The sequence below is a fragment of the Protomyctophum bolini genome, assembly GCF_963924005.1.
Source record: "Protomyctophum bolini genome assembly, chromosome: 8".
NCBI lineage: Eukaryota > Metazoa > Chordata > Actinopteri > Myctophiformes > Myctophidae > Protomyctophum > Protomyctophum bolini.
The window spans coordinates 22988494-23008840 of NC_137869.1; the positions used below are offsets into that span (position 1 = coordinate 22988494).

General features: G+C 42.5%; 1 protein-coding gene across 1 annotated transcript in view; it reads right to left on the reverse strand.

Annotated features, from left to right (window-relative positions):
* Window positions 1-20347, reverse strand: part of p3h2 (prolyl 3-hydroxylase 2) — an 84520-nt gene that overhangs the window by 4262 nt on the left and 59911 nt on the right. Inside the window, exons 4-11 of the mRNA XM_080770333.1 lie at window positions 12717-12848; window positions 9498-9625; window positions 4810-4899; window positions 3364-3404; window positions 3087-3175; window positions 1982-2109; window positions 1356-1451; window positions 715-865 (exon numbers count right to left, since the gene is read on the reverse strand). Coding sequence (XP_080626459.1) covers window positions 715-865; window positions 1356-1451; window positions 1982-2109; window positions 3087-3175; window positions 3364-3404; window positions 4810-4899; window positions 9498-9625; window positions 12717-12848 — 855 coding nt within the window. The remainder of the gene's footprint in view (window positions 1-714; window positions 866-1355; window positions 1452-1981; window positions 2110-3086; window positions 3176-3363; window positions 3405-4809; window positions 4900-9497; window positions 9626-12716; window positions 12849-20347) is intronic.

Here is a 20347-nt window from a genome sequence, read left to right on the forward strand (position 1 = left end):
GGACTAAGCTCAAGAACTTGTTTACAGCCAGGCCCTGCTCATAGAACATTTCATGGTAGGGATTCAATGCCTTGCTCAAGGGCACTTCAACGGTGGTAATTTTAACGTGCCGGTCCAGGGATACGAACTAGCGACCTTCCGATATCAAGACAACTCCGCAAACCGTTCGGCCACCGCTGCCCCCGCTATACCATTCAACGGCATGGGGTTGTCAATGGTTGTCAACTGTTTTACATAGCAGTAGAATCAGCACAGCTCATGCTGCAGAACTAAAAAGGTGGACCTAACGATAAAGGACATCGTGCCACAACAACACTGACTTTTATTTTATATGATCTCGTCAACACGGTCTGTGTGTCACATCCAGTCTACATGGTTCTCCAACTACAGGGGAATTAGATATGGACGCTACGTGCATTAGTCATAGCCTCGCATGGCCAAACCAATATCAGTGCGTAGATATTAGTCTCTGTGTGGAACCTGCATTTCCAAGGGGTGGAATTTAAAAAAATGCCTCTGGTGATAAACCTGCCCCATATTTGCATACTGGTTCCTGATCGGTTCCTCACTACTTCGGAGGGAGTGAAATCCAATCACAACTGAGTGGTGCCAGATCAAATCTGCTGACACAGTGTGTGTGTGTGTGTGTGTGTGTGTGTGTGTGTGTGTGTGTGTGTGTGTGTGTGTGTGTGTGTGTGTGTGTGTGTAATTCACCTGTGATGGCTGTCCGACACACTAGATGTGTGTAGGAGAAGTGCAGGGTGGAGTTCAGCAGGAAGTAGGACTCGACAATACGTCTGGCTCTTTCACTGACTTCATAGAAGAGACGGGCACTCCCCAGTGGTACTCTGCCCTCATACCCAAACTGAAGAGCAAAACAAAACAACACAATACAAATATAACGTGATACACTCTGCCCACATCATACCTATACAACTAAATAAAATTCCACAATACAATACAATTATAACATGACACTCCCACCTCCTTGGGATTAATTCTTCCAGGTATCTACAGTCAGTAATTGGACACCAGCTATGCACATCACGCCCACAAATGCTTGCATGTTCATTGTGTTCACCATGATGACGTAGAATGCCAGAGACAACCTCTGTAGTCTCATTTAGGTACTACATCTGTTATTATCCACAGACCGTATATCAGTATATCAGACATCCAACCAAAGACTTGCAATGCAAACATGCTAAGTTGTTTACAGGTGCATTTTGACACCTTCTAAAAACTAATGGCCAAAGTATTTATTTTATTATTTTCCCAGAAAAAAAATATACTGATCCAAAACTATATGATATGATTATATATGATATGATTTTCACAAAAAATGGTTATTGTACCTGCAATGCTTTGAGTACAGTGGCTCCTTCAAACTTCTCGTTGGGAGTGTGTGGAGACATTTTGCCTCTGTATCCATCTCCTGCCAAAGTGATACTCTGGAGGGCAAACATACAATAATGCATCAAATAAAATACCTAATTTAAGGGATGTTTGGTCATTTCAATTATCAAGAGTAAAGAAAAATGAATAATAATAAGGAACAATAATCCATAATTACACGCAATTAAATGCCACTATTCCCAATTATGGATTTGTGATTGTGAGATTGGAGAATCAGTTATAATCAGTTATAATATATATAGGCTAATTCAGCTACAAATCCACACAAATCTAATGCATACTGTACACGCTAAAAGCAGAGAAACAACATTTTCATCAACTGGTCACTGAAATCACTAAATCAGTGGATTCACAATTTCAGAGGACTTGACATACGAATTTGACAATCTGATTTCATTTTAGACAAGTGCACCCATGATCCCATGTCAGTGTACAGTAAATATCTGTGTGTGTGTGTGTGTGTGTGTGTGTGTGTGTGTGTGTGTGTGTGTGTGTGTGTGTGTGTGTGTGTGTGTGTGTGTGTGTGTGTGTGTGTGTGTGTGTGTGTGTGTGTGTGTGTTCTTACATGGGCCAGGACTTTGAGGTCTGAACACTCCTGGTCAGAGATGACATGATCCAGCAGTACCCTCTGGGTTCCGTTCAGGGCAGCAGAGTTCTGCACCAGCTGTATACTGTCATACAGCAGTGGACCACCTAGGCAGATCACAGCACAAGGACGATGGCGTGTTATCTTAACTGCGCTAGTGGGAAAGCTTAAGCTGAACACTGACATATTGGTTCTGCTTTGAATGTCTATTAACTCCTGTGGTTGAGGAATGTGACTGGTACATACTACAATACTGAGTCATTTCAGCTCAGTTAAGTAGTTATTACCGTTATTGAAAAATATCAGATCTACAAGCTCATAGCGCGCCACTTGGTAGCTTGTAGGTCTGCTATTTTAGAAAAATGTAAGAACGACTGACATAGAAACATAGCTTTTTCAGAAAACTGTCAGGATGTAAGTAAACACAAACAGCTATTTGTCAAGGCATCCTGGTTCAGGACATGCTTTGCAGAGTTCATGTGGTCCACCACTACAGTGAACTGTGACTGTAGTTCAGCTTGATATATGCTTTGTTTGATGCTGGTGTCAGAGCACGCTTGCAACAAAGTATAAATTAAGCATTACTGTTTGTAAATACCATTTGTCACTGCCGGAGGGACCTTGTATGTCCAAAACCATTATTTTCCAGGAATTGAAAAACGCCTTGTGTTCCAATGGATTCAAAGTACTTAGTTAAAAGCTCTTGTTAATACTTTTCCTTGATTCAATATTTAGATAACCCACAAGAAGACTAGGGATGTCCCGATCACGTTTGATTTTGAGTATCTGTCGATACCAATCAGAGACTTATGCCATATCACAAAAGTACAATATCCAAAACCACAGACAATATCCAGTCTAATATCATGATATGGATATAATATTGATACGAGGGATGTCCCGATCATGTTTTTTTGCTCCCGATCCGATTCCGATCTTTTGGGCCTGTTTTCCGATTGCGTGCTCGGACCGGGACAACCCTACTTTCAACCCATCATCAAGAAATGCCAAATATGAATAACAAAAGTTAATGATTGCTGGAGTCATAGGAGACTAGGATTGATGTTTGCACTGTACACAGTACCTTCTCTGCTTTGTACGGAAGCTGTGGTGTTCTTCTTCTTCTCTGAAATTGGAACATACTCCATCCAGCCATCAGTACCAGAGGGGATCCTGGGAAAGTAGACAATTTATGACGCAAAACATTTGGAACACACAATACACTTTCACTCTAGTTGGAAATCAATTATTTGATTGATTAACCATGTAGGTTTAGTCACCCATAAAACACACACAACTAGCTAAGATGTACAGTTACAGTAAATGTGAAGAGAAAATATATTATTCCAAATCCAGCTTACCTGTTTGAGTTCTCTCTTCCACCTGTGCTGCTCCAGTATTGCTACAACAGAACACAGGCAACCAATTAATTCATCATTAACTCCTTTCTCAAAGTTGTCTAGTGTCAGTGTATAATTGCAAACTCTATGCAACCAATTCATTCATTTTTTCAAAGTTGTCTAGTGTCAGTGTATAGTTGCATACACTATGTATTGCAAGCAGCACAGGCCAGGGCTCTGTGTGACCAGTAGGTGGTGCTGTTAACTGTCAAAGCAGTGACTTCCGCAGGCTGTTCCAAACACCTGTTCCACTGCTCTGGGTCTGATCTCAGCTTTCTGGCTCATTAAGGCTACTAGTGGCCCAGCATGAGCTCTGCTCTAGGTTGAAGAAATGGGGACAATATTCCAAATAACTGTAATGATGTAACTTCCTTTTGCTTGTGAGAAGACTGGGGAAATGACTCACAGTTGCAGTTACAACTCCCAGTTGACAAACGTTTACCTTCCATATAAAGGCCTATTGTAGAACATATAACTTCCTCTTGTTTGTAAGCAAAACTGTAAGGAAATGGTTTAACAATAACTGATAGTTTTGATCATAGTGCCTTCCCATAGTGGCTTCCCAATAACTATCTTAATAAAAAGATGACATAATGTCTTTGGGTTTTAGGCTAAAACGAGAGCATGCCGTTACCCTATATTAAACTGTTAGTTTAGTATTAGTAACAGATAGTTCTGTTTGTTGATTATTACTTTGTTAAATACTTTATAAACACGTAACTGTGATTGCAGTATTACTGCAACAAACACATTAGTTCTCAATGTCAGATTTTGTGAGTTTTAATTTACTGGGTGGGCCAAGCATGGATGTGGGGTGAAAGGAAATGGACCAGGTTAGACGAGGAAGGTAAAAAAAAGAAAGAAAACATGAAATGAATGAGAGAGAAACGGAAGAGCTGGAAAAATCAAGAATGGAAGCCAGATTAAACAGACTATTAAACAAACAAACAAAATCTATTGATCTATTGATTTTAAAACAATCAATGAAGTGGAGATAAATCAGGCCCTCCATCAGTTTTATGCCAGTGAGAAAAATGGGAAAGGTGAGAGCGCTACACTGTATGTCTGTATTGCTGTATTGCTAAAGTATAGAACTACATTTCTTGGTGGAAGAATGATTAGTTGTTAAGCATTTCTTTGTTGAAATCTTGTTCGATGTAGTAAATCGTTGTAGTAACCTTTTATAGTATACAGTAGCCACATGAGGCCATGGATTTACAGCAGTGGTTCTCAATTTTCTGGATCAGAGCCCACTTGGAAACCCAAGCGGGGACCCATGATCTGAACACATGTTAAGTGGTCAGATGGGTGGGCCGCGTGAATGTTCAGAGCATTATTTAAAACGATCAATCAAATCGATTGTGTTCCGGCTAGGGTGTATTTGCAGTTATATGTAGTTGTACTCACCCCTTCAAAAAACTCCACCCCCATGGTGTCACTGCCAATCAGGAGCAGCTTCAGCTCCTGCTTATGACGCCTCAGGTACCTCGCTGCCTTCTGTGGGCATGCACACAAAATCACAACATTAGGACGCATACTGCAACACTTACAGTAGTCGACTGGTTCTCAGTGTGGGGTCAGAGGTCATTTGGGGTCCCCCAGCCAAATAAATGATATATCCGGAAGTGTGCAAATGGATACATTTTTGTACATTCCAAGTTAAATAAACACTGAGGTTTTGCTGTGTAGATTGGAGTCCCACAGATGAAACTCCAGTCAAAATGGATGGCCCAAAAAAATCTAATTGGGGGTCACAAAGGTAGAGAATCACTTGATTTATACTTGATCTATACTAGTTTACATATTATGCCAAGATCATTAGGTGGAATTAACACCAGTGTCTAGTGTAAGTATTTTGAATAGGCTGAGAAGATTGTTGCACCCACAACAGCAGCAACTCCCAAAATAAACCTTCTTCCCTTACTGCACGAGGGAACCTTATCCTCAATGATTCCTTGACCTAGTAAAGGCAACCAAACGGACATTACTCAATCCATCCTCTTATCCTCGCCTCAGTGCCAGTGTAAATGGAGTGTGGTGCCCTTTCTGCCTGCTGCCTGGCTTTTCACACACTGAGCTCCTTGCTAGCGTTTCCTGCCAGGCCTGAGAACAGGAGGCTGCTGGCAGTGAGGTGAAGCCTGCCGTTTCCCAAGGATTTAAATTGCTTTACCGGGCTTGCATTAAGGTGGATTCTGCGTGCGGGCGTGCGTGTGTGTGTGTGTGTGTGTGTGGGGGGGGGGGGGGGGGGGGGGTGGAGGAGGGTATACTGTACACACAATCGCTCCTTGTGTGTGCGCGTGTGTGTGTTTGTGTAAGAGGTGGTGGCGGGTGGAGGTCGTTCCAGCGAGCGCCGGGCGATGATCATGAATGTTATGAAACCCGAGCAGCCGGTAGCATTTTTGTGGCAACGGGGTGAAGAAAAAAAGTGCTCCTTTTTCCAGCCTCCTTTTAATACAAACAGCCCTCAAATTGTTCTGACCGATTTCTGTGGCCATTCTAACATGCACCCCGCACACTCTCACACACATTTTGGTTGTCAGGGAGGTCGGTCTGGGACATGTTTAAATGAGGTAGAGGATAGGACACACGCACGGAGTCCACGGACACACACAGAACTCATATTCACACCGGCTCATTGGGAGGACTCTTTCTAGGAGTGTGTTTTCTAGGAAAATTAAAGCCAAACAAGAGACTGCTTGTCATCAGAGGTAGGCTGGGACTGGGTCCAGGACGGACAACATCTCTTGTGCCTAAAATAAATGAGCTGGTAATGTTACTCCAATGCACATATTTCCACTCGCCTTTTCCAACCACATTTCTATAAACTGGCACTCTACAAGCCTCTAATAAGTCACTTTGTTAGGATTACTGCTGGGAGGTAATTTGTTCAATGAAATAATGATGATGTGGCAATATGAATCACAGTGGCAGAGCAATATTGGCTTAATAAACCCAGTTGGAGGGAGATCATATCAGAATGAGAGACAAGTCCTCTGAGGCAGCTTTCTGGCAAGTAACAATAGTGCAGTTGTCCAAAGTATACAGTAAACAGCATGCTGCCTCTTAGCTCTTCAACCATCCACTCTCCTCTCCCCTCTCTTCTCTCCTTCACAGCATGTCAACTTCTTTCATACATCCCCATTCCTTCTGATTTTCCCCTTATTCATCCACCCCATAATCAGAATGGACATATCCATCCATCCATCTTTGTATTATGTGTATGTCAAGTATGTGAGTGCACTTGCTTTTGTACTTGATGCTTTGTTTTGAGTGTATGCACAGCTTTGTGTGTACTGTATGTGTGTATGTATGAACACGGAATACGTGCTCAGCTGATTGGCTGAGCACAGAATGTGGTGTAGAATGTATAATGATGTATGATGATGTATGATGACTTCACAGTCACACAAGTGTGGTTTTCCTGTGCAGCACTTTGGTCAACAGTTGTTTTTGTTTTTAAGACCTGAGGCCGATTCTACACATGACAGGAATTCAAATGTATAACACTTCAAACATAGCAGTTCACAGTTCACAGTTCACAGTTGATAGTTCACAGTTCACAGCGCGCCACAAAGTTAGCTTGTATAATACTAGAATTTTGCGCCCGCTTCGCGATCGCTTATCCCAGAATTACTTCGCCACGCACTATGGGAAGAAGGAAATTGCGGGAGTTGACTCCACATCTAGTAACGGATGGGTTATTAGTTATTATTATAGCACAATGACATTAGCACCCCTGGCTAGTTACAGTAGCTGACCACTTAAGCACCCTGACCACACACAGCACAATGACATTAGCACCCCTGGCTAGTTACAGTAGCTGCCCACTTAAGCACCCTGACCACTGCAACAATGACATTAGCACCTCTCCCCACCCCAAGGATGGCCTATATGTGAGGAATGTTGTTTTTCCAGTTCTAGATGGGAGATCATTAAGATGCATCCTTATTTCCTTCCTTTCAAGCAATGGAATTTAAATGAATGCCTGGAAATGTACCATTGTTTTGTCTGTAACCATATACCCCCTTTGCCCCACGTGGCGCCGGGCCTGCAAATCCAAAAGTAGACGCATTGTAAAAGTAGTGTGAATATTTCCACAGCCTAATTACTAAAGGATTGTGACTGTGGGACAGACATACAGTCTGACATACAATAGGCTACACGTGTGCACAGTTAATAAACAATGACCTATATGTCCAGAGTTCTTAAATTAACATAGTTGGATTTTAACAGAAAGACAATGCCATAAATCAGTCAAAGTAAGTGACAGACTCAACAGTAGCACACAGCATGCAAGGCAGTGATGCATGCATGCATGCAAACATGTTTCTCCAGCTGAGATTTAGTGTCTCCATCTCTCTCTGGAAGAGGTTGCACATGACCTGTACGGCCACACTGAGGCGCTCCAACACAAACACATGAAGCTTCAGCTGACACAAAACAACACCACGCTGTTTGTCCAAAACACACAATAACTCCTCTCCCACTGATGTCATGTGTTATCTTTAGCCATATAGACTCCATTTGACCCAAATCAACACCAATGCTAGCCTGTTTGTCCAAAACACACTATCTGCTCTGTGGGACAGACATACAGTCTGACATACAATAGGCTACACGTGTGCACAGTTAATAAACAATGACCTATATGTCCAGAGACGCACACACACGCATGTACCAATGTTTTTCATTTTCAGGTGATTAACGCTTTTCATGAGACAAAAATAAATCTAAAATACAATTGCATTTACATTTAATCTACAGATTACAGTTACAGATGCATGCTTCTGTTCTCCATTAAAGAACAGTTACAGATGCATGCATTCGTCCAAAGCAAACTTTTTAGTTTCGCTAGTGAGCAATGAAGATGTACCTGCAATGGTGGACATACACACAGACGCATGTACCAATCACGCATGTTGTAGTTAGCTGCAATTGTGGAAGACGTCGTCCAAGTGACAGGTAATGGTGGAAAGAGCCGTAGTCAGAAGTATCGTGTCCAAGTCAGTTGTTCCCGTTGGTACCGCGGCAGAACTGTGGTGTTTGCATTAATTAAACTGTATGTAATCGTGTGTCGAAGTTGTAATCGTGTGTGGGACTGTGTGTGTTCACTGTGTTGTGCTTCTTGGGGAGGCGGGACTATGTGTGTGTGTGTGTGTGTGTGTGTGTGTGTGTGTGGCGTGGCGAGAGAGAGAGAGAGAGAGAGATCGCCAGGCGTGCGTGTGCGTGCAGGCGTGTGTATGTGTACTGGGCAGTTGGCTGTCAGGCGAAAATAGCCAAAGCGATCGTTGTAATGGTAATATTTAGGCAGGAACCAAGTTCGTGCAAAGAACAATGTTGATGTAACTAAGGGATTAGTTGAGTCATTGATATTTTAAATACAGAGATTTAGAAGGAATAAGCAAAATCGTGAGAGGCTACAATTCCTCTTCCTTGTTTCTCTTCTCCTCAATCTCCTGCGCGAGATGAGATTCTGAGACTGTGAAAGCTAGTGTGGGGGCGGGCCTGGTGGGCCTATTAGAAGACAGGGCAGTGTTGCCAGGTTTGCGAATTGTAAGCGAGTTGTAGTGTGTGTAAGTAGCGTGGTTTAAAGGCCTTGTCTCTGGGCCTGTTGGGGCAACAGCATAGGCAACAGTGGTTAGTGTTCCGTGTAGGGAAGGCTCGGGGGTGTGGGTGATTGGGGCGATAATGTTTGTAGTAAACAAATGCATTGGCGGCGTGAGTGTGGAAGGGAGGCAGTGTTGGTGCCAATGCAACGACCATTGTTTGGCGGCTGGTGGTCAGCGTTGGCGAGGGGCGCCTTAGGAGGAGATAGGTCCCGAACACTGCGCAGGGTAAGTGTGTGACGTCAATGCCGTGTGAGCGTGTGTGGGTGTAGTGTGTAAGATGGTGTTGTGGGTGTTGCAATAGCGACGTAGCTGTTGTGGCTTTGGGTTCCTTGCCATGAGTTGGGTACAACTTCTCCAATGTATAATAGATTTGCTATTTTTAAATAGCCAACGCTAAAATCTAAATTATTGCTTTCCTGGTTTCAATGGGGTTAAATGTGCTAAATAAATAAAGTTTGATTTCGTCCATCCACCCATGTCTCTGACCTCTCGTGGGCGGCCCTGGTGTCCCAGCACCTCCCTGTAGTAATCCACGTTGTCCGTCATGAACTCCTCTCCCTCATGGAACAGCAGGTAGGACAGAGCACACTGCAACGCCTCCTCTATGAGACCCACTGCATGGGGACAAACCAGGAGAGAGAGACAGAGAGACACAGACAGAGGGAGAGACGGAGTTTAGTTTAGTTGAAAAGAAAGAAAGAAAAATCACACCCGTGTGAAGTGAGGAGCACTCTTATAATCATACATAATCTCATTCTGGTCAATCACAATGCGCGTCCTCACTTTTGTCTTCAATGTTTGTGTTTACACAAACACTCAAAAATGGCCATTCAATGTCAATGGCATTCAATGTTTGTGTTTAAAGCTGGACGTAGGAGTGGCTGGCGCCCCTCAAACAAACTCAAGGTTACAGCAGATTGTTATTTCCATTGTGGTTGTTTCACAAGCAACAATAGTTAACATCACATTAACACCAAACAACAACAACAGTGATAGATAAACTATCTACCCCTAGACATTTATAATCCTGTCTGTGAACCTTTGTATAAAGGAACCTTTGTAAAAGGTAGAAGAGAGAGAAGGTAGAAGACAGAGGGCATATGAGGTGAGGAGCAGAGATAGAAGGATAGAGGGAGAGGATCAGAACGGAGTGTTAACAAAGAGAGTAGATTACGTATGAACACAAGGAGCTGTTATCACACCTGAATTACATTCACTAATCTGACTGTCAAGAGTTAAATTAGCACTCAAGATTTGACTGTGTATGTCATTCATGTCTGTCCGCTCATCTACCTACGTAATGGCAGAACTGAATGAGCTGTGTGTGTGTGTGTGTGTGTGTGCGTGTCTGTGTGTGTGTGTGTGTGTGTGTGTGTGTGTGTGTGTGTGTGTGTGAGACGTGTGTGTGTGTGTGTGTGTGTGTGTGTGTGTGTGTGTGTGCGCACACCCACGCGAGTGCGTGCATGCGTGTGTAATTGTGTGTGTGCTGAGGAAATCCATCGAGGCTGACATTCCAAGACTATTACCACAACGGAGCATGGACTGCGGCTGGTTGAGATAGTGGAAACAGACACACACACACGTTTCTCTCTCTTCCTTCACCGTCAGGTTGAGAGTGTTGGCTATGAGGCAGTGAGGCCCTCCTACAATGATTTATCCAGTCTACCCTTCAATATATGACATCTCTTCTGGGCAACAGGTAGGTACTACGCACACACGCACGCACACACACACACACACACACACACACACACACACACACACACACACACACACAGAGTACAAAGATATATTGTACTTCCACGCAACTCTTTCCACGTTCATACATATACTCTCTGTAGGTCTCTCATGTACACATGCTTGTAAAGGATAGGGGCTAACCAAAGATTTCCTGCCTTGGCCGAGTCTTAGACAGCACATGAGCTGCATGCGGTCAGCGTGTCTGCTGTGCTTTCCAGCTCTCTTTAAGTCTGAGGGAGTTCAGCTCAGTAAACCAGAGAAAACATCATTGTGGACTTTAACCACATTAAACCTGGCATCGCAATTTTGGCCAACTTTTCCAAATTTCAAACACATTTTCAAACATTTTGGTGTCTGAGGTGATTTTCAAAAAGAAAAGTGTGTAAAAATGTGTAATAATATAAGTAGACACCTAGCGCATAACTAAATAACGACAGGGGGATGGGTGGCTTTATCATAGAGCATTTATTTTCTAGTACAGGACAGGTAAAGATGTGACTGGAAAGTGAGGCGATGACAGGTGACACGTGTCTTAAGACAGATTCCAACCCGTAATACTGGCCCGTCAGTCATGTTCTGATCTAATGCATAAGGCTAATGGATGGAACAAATGAAACAGTTTTTAACAAACCCATAAATTCATCAGTGGCTCTCAAATGATTTTATACCATGACCCCATTTTATGGGGAAACATTTTGGCAACCCCACACTTGCAATTTCAAAGTTGAAAAGGAAATTAATATTTATTAGAAAATGCAAAATTCACTGATAAAACGATCACTAACAAGCTACTGTACTGTATCAATATTTTAGATTTTTTATTTTATTTTTCTCAACCAGTGTGTGAGTGGTGAAAGCTGGATGTGCAGATGCTTTGCTCATAGGGCAGATTTAACAGGCATGAGCGCCTCTAGGATATCGTAAACCCACGCAACACGGTAAGTGTTCACATACTGAATTTTAAGCCTTTGTGAAGAAGTAGGCCTATGTCAGTTTTATAGCGACGTGTACTGCCAAAGACATGCATGCACACACATGTAGACACACAGTTTCGTAACTATACTTGTGACTGAGGACCTCAATATTAACCACATTCATCCCATAATAACCCCTATAAACCTAAACTGTAACTTTAATCTACGCCTAATTCTAACCCTAAGGAACGTGAGGACCACTTTCCTTTCCTCCTTCTATCCTTGTGAGGACGTATGGTCCTCATAAAGATAGCAGAACAAGAGCGCACACACACACACACACACACACACACACAGACACACACACACACACACACACACACACACACACACACACACACACACACACACACACACACACACACACACACACACACACACACACACAGCTGCTGTATAGTGTTTGCACAGATCCTGTGATCCACTTGACTTTATGAGAGCCACATGCTTACAGGTCATTAAGTATAATCTTATGATCTCACTGAGATTCAAGACACTGGCGTTTTAACAACACCATGTGTGTTGTTCTGCCAGCACCCTCTCCTGCACTATGTCTCACACGCACGCGCACACACAATAACACACACACACACACACACACACACACACACACACACACACACACACACACACACACACACACACACACACACACGATAATGACTTCAAGAAATTGGGCGTGGTGAACTCTAGCGCTCTTTGTGGCTGTGTATGATAATGAGTGCACACAGGGTGGTGCACCCTAAATGGTTGTATTCATGCTTTGCATCTGCTGTCATACTAAAGGTATCATGGTCCATTACCTCAAAGGAATAGTGCGTGTTGTGTTGTGTTGTCTCCTCTGTGTGTGTGTGTGTGTGTGTGTGTGTGTGTGTGTGTGTGTGACTACTGCGTGTGTGTGTGTGCGTGACTACTGCGTGTGTGTGGTGTGTGGGTGTGGGTGTGTGTGTGTGTGTGTGCGTGTTAGTGTCTGCGTGTATGTGTTTCTTACCCTGAAAGTAGGCGAATTGCAGGTAGTCATAGTGCAGGGGCAGGAAGTTTTCCATGGGGGAGAGTCGTCCGGGTCGCGTGGCCAGATCTCTCACACACTCATGCTCACAGTGAAGAACCTGAGTGAAGTGGTCTGCAACGAGATGGAAGTAATATCCATGTGTTAATTCAAGGTGCTTTATAGCAGAGGTTCTCAAACATTTTCATGTCAAGGACACCTAAATTGATTTGGCCATGGTAGCCTTCAGTTATTATGGTCCTAAAATGTGGAACAGCCTGCCTGCATGGACAGTTTAAAAAAAAATCTTAAGACATGCATGTTTAGCATAGCCTTTAACTATGTTAAGTCATATTATGACTCCATTGTTTATTATTTTCTATTCTTAATTAAATGTTTTAATTTCCATACATGTTTTTAATGTTTATTTTTTAATCTGTGACTTTTTAATCTGTGAAGACACATTGAGTTGCACTTGCTGTATGAAATGTGCTATATAAATAAAGTTTAGATTGACTGATGGTTTAAATGATTGTAATGCTATATTAACACATATTGCCTGGGAGTGGAGCCCTCCTGGAACCCCCTCAAGGAGGACCCCTGGGGGTTAGGGTCCAACCCCACTTTAAGAACCACTGCTTCATGGACTGACACAGTACATTTTAACAGATGGCAACAGCCAGACGAATTTTCCGGAAGTGCATTATTTGTCTATGGGACCCGGCGACTACCGGCGAAAGCAGGCGAACGGGCGATGGTCAAAAAGTGGGAGGAGCAACGTCAGGATTCGTACTATATTATGTTGGTCTCTGATGATTGTTACTGAAGAAAATGTTCTTTTATTTTGACATTTCATTTTTAATTTTATTTATTTATTTATTCCGAACATATTAAAACATACAGTAAATGAACAGACAAAGGAAATAAAGGAAGAACTAGATTTAAAATAATAAAACAAATAAAAATAAACAAGATATATTATTGTCCTTAGTTTATGTTCAAAAAAGGAATAGGAAGGAAGAAGTTTATTTAAAAATGTATCCCTTTTTAGATATCCTATCAGTTACTGGCCTACATTGAAGGTGCAGTGGCCACAGGTCCCCTTACTGACTGTTTACATTATAATTATCTATATTTATATTACAGCTGGCCCAGTGCACTGCCTGGGGCTCTGTGTGGTCTGTTGCCAATTTAACACCATATGATGTGGTCTCACGCCAACAGCCATTAACTGTCGATGACTGTCGATGAGCTCATCTGCGTGATGTCATCTCAGGGTGAAAGGGAAAGCGATGATATACTGAGTCCTCTTATTGGATCGCAGCAGGCACTTGACTCGCAATGAGACACATTATTTGAGGAAAGGAAAGACTGACCGATAAAAAGCGAGATTTACATTTATAGCCCATTATCCAGTGTAATGGAAACCAACAGTGGCTCGGCTGCTTAATTCAACTGCTGCAATAGAGCACACTAGCACAGTGACAACATTGTGTCATTACACTTGATATAACTGGCTCCTTCTGCTACAACAGCCCATGTTTGGAACAGTGACCTATTGGGGTTGCAGGGCATGTCTGAACACTGGAACAGTGACCTATTGGGGCATGTCTGAACAGTGTGGAGAAGAGACTATGGAGCTGGAGAGTGCTGATTAGTTGACGTCAAATTGGACGGCTGTAAATGCAACATGGCAAAAACTCCTGTTGATATCGCATATAGATCAAAATAAAATCCAGTCATGGAGGCAGTGAAAGAAAAAAATCTGAGAGGAAGTCAATTTTTGAATTGTGTGTTGTTTTTTTGATTGAATATTTTATTAGGCAACATATAAATGCAAACGGCACAATGTACAGTCAGGCATTCTTGTCCAAAAAAGGATTTCACCGAAGAAAGACCTTGCAGCCTTGTTTCCATTCGGGTCCCATCCACTCACACATGACATGAATAATAATAACACAGCAACAACAATTGACAATAATAATTAAAAACATATACATTTCCTCAAAACATGAAATATACAGTATGCACAGGTTGGGGCCGAAGTTAATCGGAAGGGGATTATTAGCATAAAGAGGCTGGGGCGATCACCTCCTCTCCCTTTGACCTGCTGACAGGTGAATTTGTAGGCCTGTCTTGAAGGAAGCCAGTGATTTGTTTGTTTTGAGGGATGGGGGGAGGGCATTCCACACCTGGGTAGCAGTGCTTTGGAAGGTGAATTTGCCCATATTTGTTTTATAAATGGGTGGCACCAGATTGTTGTTCACGCTCCCTCTAGTATTATGGCTGTGGGTGTTGCTCACTTTTTTAAAGTAATTAGTCAAGTAAGTGGGTACTGAGGGTAAAATTTACAATTTTGAATGTTAGGCCCAATGTTCAATTGCCCATCTTCCACCCTGAGCCAGCCTATGCTGTCAAAATGCTCCGCATATAGGTGGGTCATGGGCCCTAGGTGAAGAAGAAGTCGGATTAGTTTGTTTTGGGAAGTTTGAAGCTTGGTTTTCTGTGCCATTGAGATGTTAGAGAACCAGGACGTACAAGCATAGTCAAAAATGGGCAGTATGAGGGCCCTTTTGTTAATAAAGGAGGAGATTCTGGCCAAGAATCTTGTCCTTTGATTTACTCAAAGGACAATATTACATACTGTTTAGTGTACAGTATGTATTAGTGTACAGTATGTATTTATTAACCCACAGGTCAGAATGTGGCGCCAGTGCCAGAAGAATACAGCTGTTGTTATTGTTAGTCATGGAGAAGCAGCAGCGCCCAGCGCTAGCTTAGCTTGTTTTGAGGTTTTATAAGATCCTAAAGATGCCAGATTGTCTCATTTGGAGCAGAAAAAGGACTCTGTGTGGAGACTGTGACATGTGAGTAAAAGCAAATAAAATAAAATAAATTAAAAACATTTTTTATTATTGGATTAAATGACAGAGGGATTGTGGAGATTAGAACGGAATCCCACGTTCCTGGTATAGATTCAATTAATGAGAATTTCAGTTGTATTTTATTAATGTTTACAAGTTCCCAAGGCATTAGGGAACACTCCATAGCACGTTCAATTGTTATACAGCTTAGAGAAAACAATGCTCCCAAAATTCTATTTTGACTGTGAAGTCAAAATAGAATTAGTGGAAAATTATAGGCCTACTGGGATTGGTGCGGTCAAGATGATCTCTACGGTATAAACTAAAATAAATAAACCAACCACATCATGTCAGGTAGATCATAAAGTACTTCAACTACTGTAGCAATCGTGGGCTCCATTTGACAGTGACAGTCAGATTACCATATAAACAACATGGAATCTAGTCGTTTGTTGTTTTCCCCACAAACCTTGACTAGAGGTAGACTAGAAACCAAACTGAATAGCCGCACGCTCAGCTTCACAACTGCTGCATCAAAAACGTAGATCAAAACATGCTAACTATAAACAGCCCTTAGTAACAATCCAGTGCTTTTATGAGGGCCTCACAGAAATGTGATGTTTTGTGTTGAAAACAAACTGAAAACAAAGTGAACTTAATGGAAAACAGACAGTGGAAGTGGGCAGTCCTGATCTGTATCAAATTAAATAGACATGATATCATTGTCACGATCGTAACATAGATCAAAAGATCAATCTACCATAAATTGTATGTAGTGCAGCGATTTTGTCTCCTTATTGTTTTTTGGAGGGATGATAAATCTTGGGTTTGTTCATCTATCAGGAGACTGATTTCACAGTATGCTGTTATTACCCCCTCAACATAAATGATTGATGCGCCTGTTTGTTAATGTGTGTTCTGAATTGGTTTGTTTATGGACGCATGTGCTTGAGTGTCTGCATGAAAATATCTACAATTGTTCGTTTGTGCGTGCGTGCGTGCGTCCATCCACATGCTTGAGTATGTGACTACAGTGAGGTCAAGTTTAAGTGGCCACAGCAGCGCCACTCTTTCCAAGAGAGAACTGTACTGTCATCTCTCCAGGAACCAGAGATGGTGAACTATGTCATGCTATAACCACGCACGATAGCAAAGGGACATGCTTTCTCAGTCTCAAAACCATCATTAGATTACATTTGGAGATTGAAGCCAATGTACAAGGAAGTTTTCATACAAAATCAACTTTTTCCATTCAACACAAATAACAGACTACATTCAACTGAAGAAAAAAACATACATAAGCCTCCTTTGGCCAAATAAACTCCATCTATCATCACATATTCTCCACCGCTGTGAGATTACAGAAAATTATTGGAAGTCAAATAAAGCCAGCCCAAGCATGAATTACTCAATTTTCACTGTTTACGAGACCAGGGCCATACATGCATACATACGGTTGAGACAACGCACACTAATCAGAGATTACGCTGTGCAGCTACCACCTGGCTCTTTAGTGATAAAGGGCCGTCCTTCTCCCACTAAGAAAAGAATCACACTTGTGTGAAGTGAGGGGCGCTCTTATCATCGTACATCAGGCAATCACTATCACACTGAGCTGTGCATAGGAGGGGCTAGAGCCCCTCAAAAAACACACAAGTCACAGTATGTGTGTACAGTATATCAGTAAAATCATATGATTATCCTCTGGTGCCAGTGTTTTGCTATGGTTAACGCTCTTCTCACGCACCTCCCCCACAACCAGCATGCTCTACAGTACTGTATGTTCTCCAGCTGGCCTAGTACTGAAGCCCTGTGTTATGGGCCCTCACACTGGATGTGCACCATGCTATGCTGCACCGCTTTGGAGCAACAAAATGCAACGATAACACAGAACATTAAGCCAAAGCTTTACTGCCTGTAGGCAGTGAAGGGGACTTTACGAGGAAGTGAGGAAATTAACGTTCTGGATCTGGGTTTCTATTGGGCTGAGCTGTGCCTGTGGGTTTACTGTAGACAGCCTTACTCAGCACTACTTTGGGCCAACAAAATGCAATGATGAATACATATTACATAAATGCATAAACTGGCAACTTAACTGCTTGATTCGTGGTGCCTTTTATCACACCGCGGCTCACACACTTAATGATGTAATAATGAATCATTACAAGAAATAAAGGGTTTTCTATTTGACTGCCAGCATGGTGAAGATGTGTGCTGGATTTGAATGGTTTCATACTGACATAAGTCATTTATCTGATTAAGCATGAAGGACTGTTGGAGCTGTGTACTTCAGTTTTACAGGATGTGTTGGAGAGGGAGAGGGGGAGAGAGAGAGAGAGAGAGAGAGAGACACACACACACACACACACACACACACACACACACACACACACACACACAAAAGACAGAAACAGAGACAGACAGAAAAATGCAGAAAAAGGATAGACGGACAAGAAAGACACACAGACTAATATGCAGAGAAAGAAGGAAGGTCTTGTTGTGAATCAGCACAGTCCCGGTGGACTCACTCAGCTCTGTTCTGGCCCAGACTCGGAGCATCTTCTGATGCAGTTAGAGATGGTAATAGAGCATGTCTTCCCAAATCCCCTGAGCTATACTGCGGGCAGCCAATAGTTCCAAGCAGCAGAGCATAACACTTCCACACCAACTGCGATGGCCTGCTTCCCATTAGCTTCTCACCCAGGGAGCTTCTCAGTCTGCGGTAACGTCATGCCGAGCTGTCCTCTCACTCACTCACAGTGCTGGAGTGCTTTCTTCAATCAATGTGTTGCTATGGTTCAATGAATGCCGCAGAGATCCAAACTCGCTGCAACATGTGGACCGTGGACGTGCTTTGTTACCTTAAAAAACACCCAATGAGTTATTCATTCTTCCTCTTCTTTATTTTCCATTCCTTCAATAGAGGTATCGGAGACCGAGAGGGCTGCGTTCAAAGGCTGTTCACAGATCTGGAAAAGCACTTACAGCGACCCCAACAATGTTTTCCAAATGACAATATGGGGGATAGTGTAAGTGGGGAAAAAGGCTGAGAACAAAAATGTGTGTCACCTTTTAGAAGCCAAACCGAAGTCCAATAATATGCTATAAAATAGCACAGGTGCTGAGGTCATATTGAATGAGATTGTTTTGAAATGTACAGTCAGTAAAGCAACTATTCTCTTGGAGATAATGTGAGAAGCACATGTGCTGGAGAATTGACTGACTCCCCCTATTATTGAAAAATTGCAGGCACATTTCATTTAGGGTTTTACATTTTGTGTGTATACTGGGACACACACACACACACACACACCATGCTTTCATAACATTGTGGTTTTGAATCCAGAGTTCTATCCAACACAAAAGCCACTTTAATCTTTTGAAAGTGACATCCTTTCTTCTCAACATCATTATATTTGACTTTTATATCCCCCCGAAGGGCAAGCCAAGAGAGTCGCATCATCATATCCAAATATCATATCTTTTTCAGTCTGTACTGCCAGAGAAAACTTGGCAACCAGCGAAAGTAAACACTGATGGCACCGTTTAAAGTATCACCTTTTCTAATCTATTATTTAGAAATATTTTCTTAATCACATGCCATGAAAAACATGTTTCAACAGTCAAGTTCGTAACACAGGATTTCTTGGAGCGCACACACACACACACACACACACACACACACACACACACACACACACACACACACACACACACACACACACACACACACACACACACACACACACACACACACACACACACACACACACACACACATCTGTAGATCTGCTATTTTTGGTATGAATCATGCTTAAGCTGGCACAGCCCTGAGCCGTCTCAGTACAACAAAGTGCATGGCGGTGGTCGGTGGTTTGTGCCGTACAGCATGCTGTGCTAGTAGAGTCTAGTAGTAGTAGAAGTACAGCATGCCGTGCTAGCCTATGCCACAAATCATTGCTTTTGTGTTGGATTCCAAAGCTTCACATAGTCTGTATTCACTCCGGCTGGAGATTTCTAAATCCACAGGGTCGACGTGCATCTAAACATTGACACCGACAGACGTTCCCACATCAACAAACATAAACCACGTGAAAGACAGACTTAACAACTCAATAGACCACAGCGATTCCCACGGCGGGTTGTTTTCTCCGATGGGAGAAAAGGCGCAGGGAAGGTGCGTCGTAAACAGTGCGATTCATCACAGCAAGGACAGGCCTGCGCTCTGTTTCTGATAAAAGACCTGGTAAATAGTTTATTGTTTCTCTGGGTCTGGCAGTGCACAGAGACTACACACAGCAGATTGTATCAGCTAATTATATCCAGCCAACAGATCATATCATACCTGCCTACATATAATACTGGATGCACTGTTCATAGACAGTGATCAACATACAGTATTTCAACGAGAACTGTGAATATGCTGTTCTGTGGAACCTACACTGATAGATTCAGCTAAATAGTCTTATTTTAGTAGGGAGTGCTACAGTACAAGGAAAATCAGGAAGTTGGCTCCACCATGGTTTTCCATAGGATATTTCCAGTGGATTATGGATATCAACGGGTCGGGTGGAAACCGGCTCATTGTGTCCAAAACTGTTACTTTTCAGGATTAAAATTCAAGTGTGAAACGTTGATACGTTTCCTACCTTTGCGAAGCTGTAGTGTGATCACTAACAGTGCATTCATTTACGAAAAAACACAAAGCCTTTGTGCTCAACATCAAGTTGCAACAATATAATCAACCACATGTGCGTTGATGGGTATTAG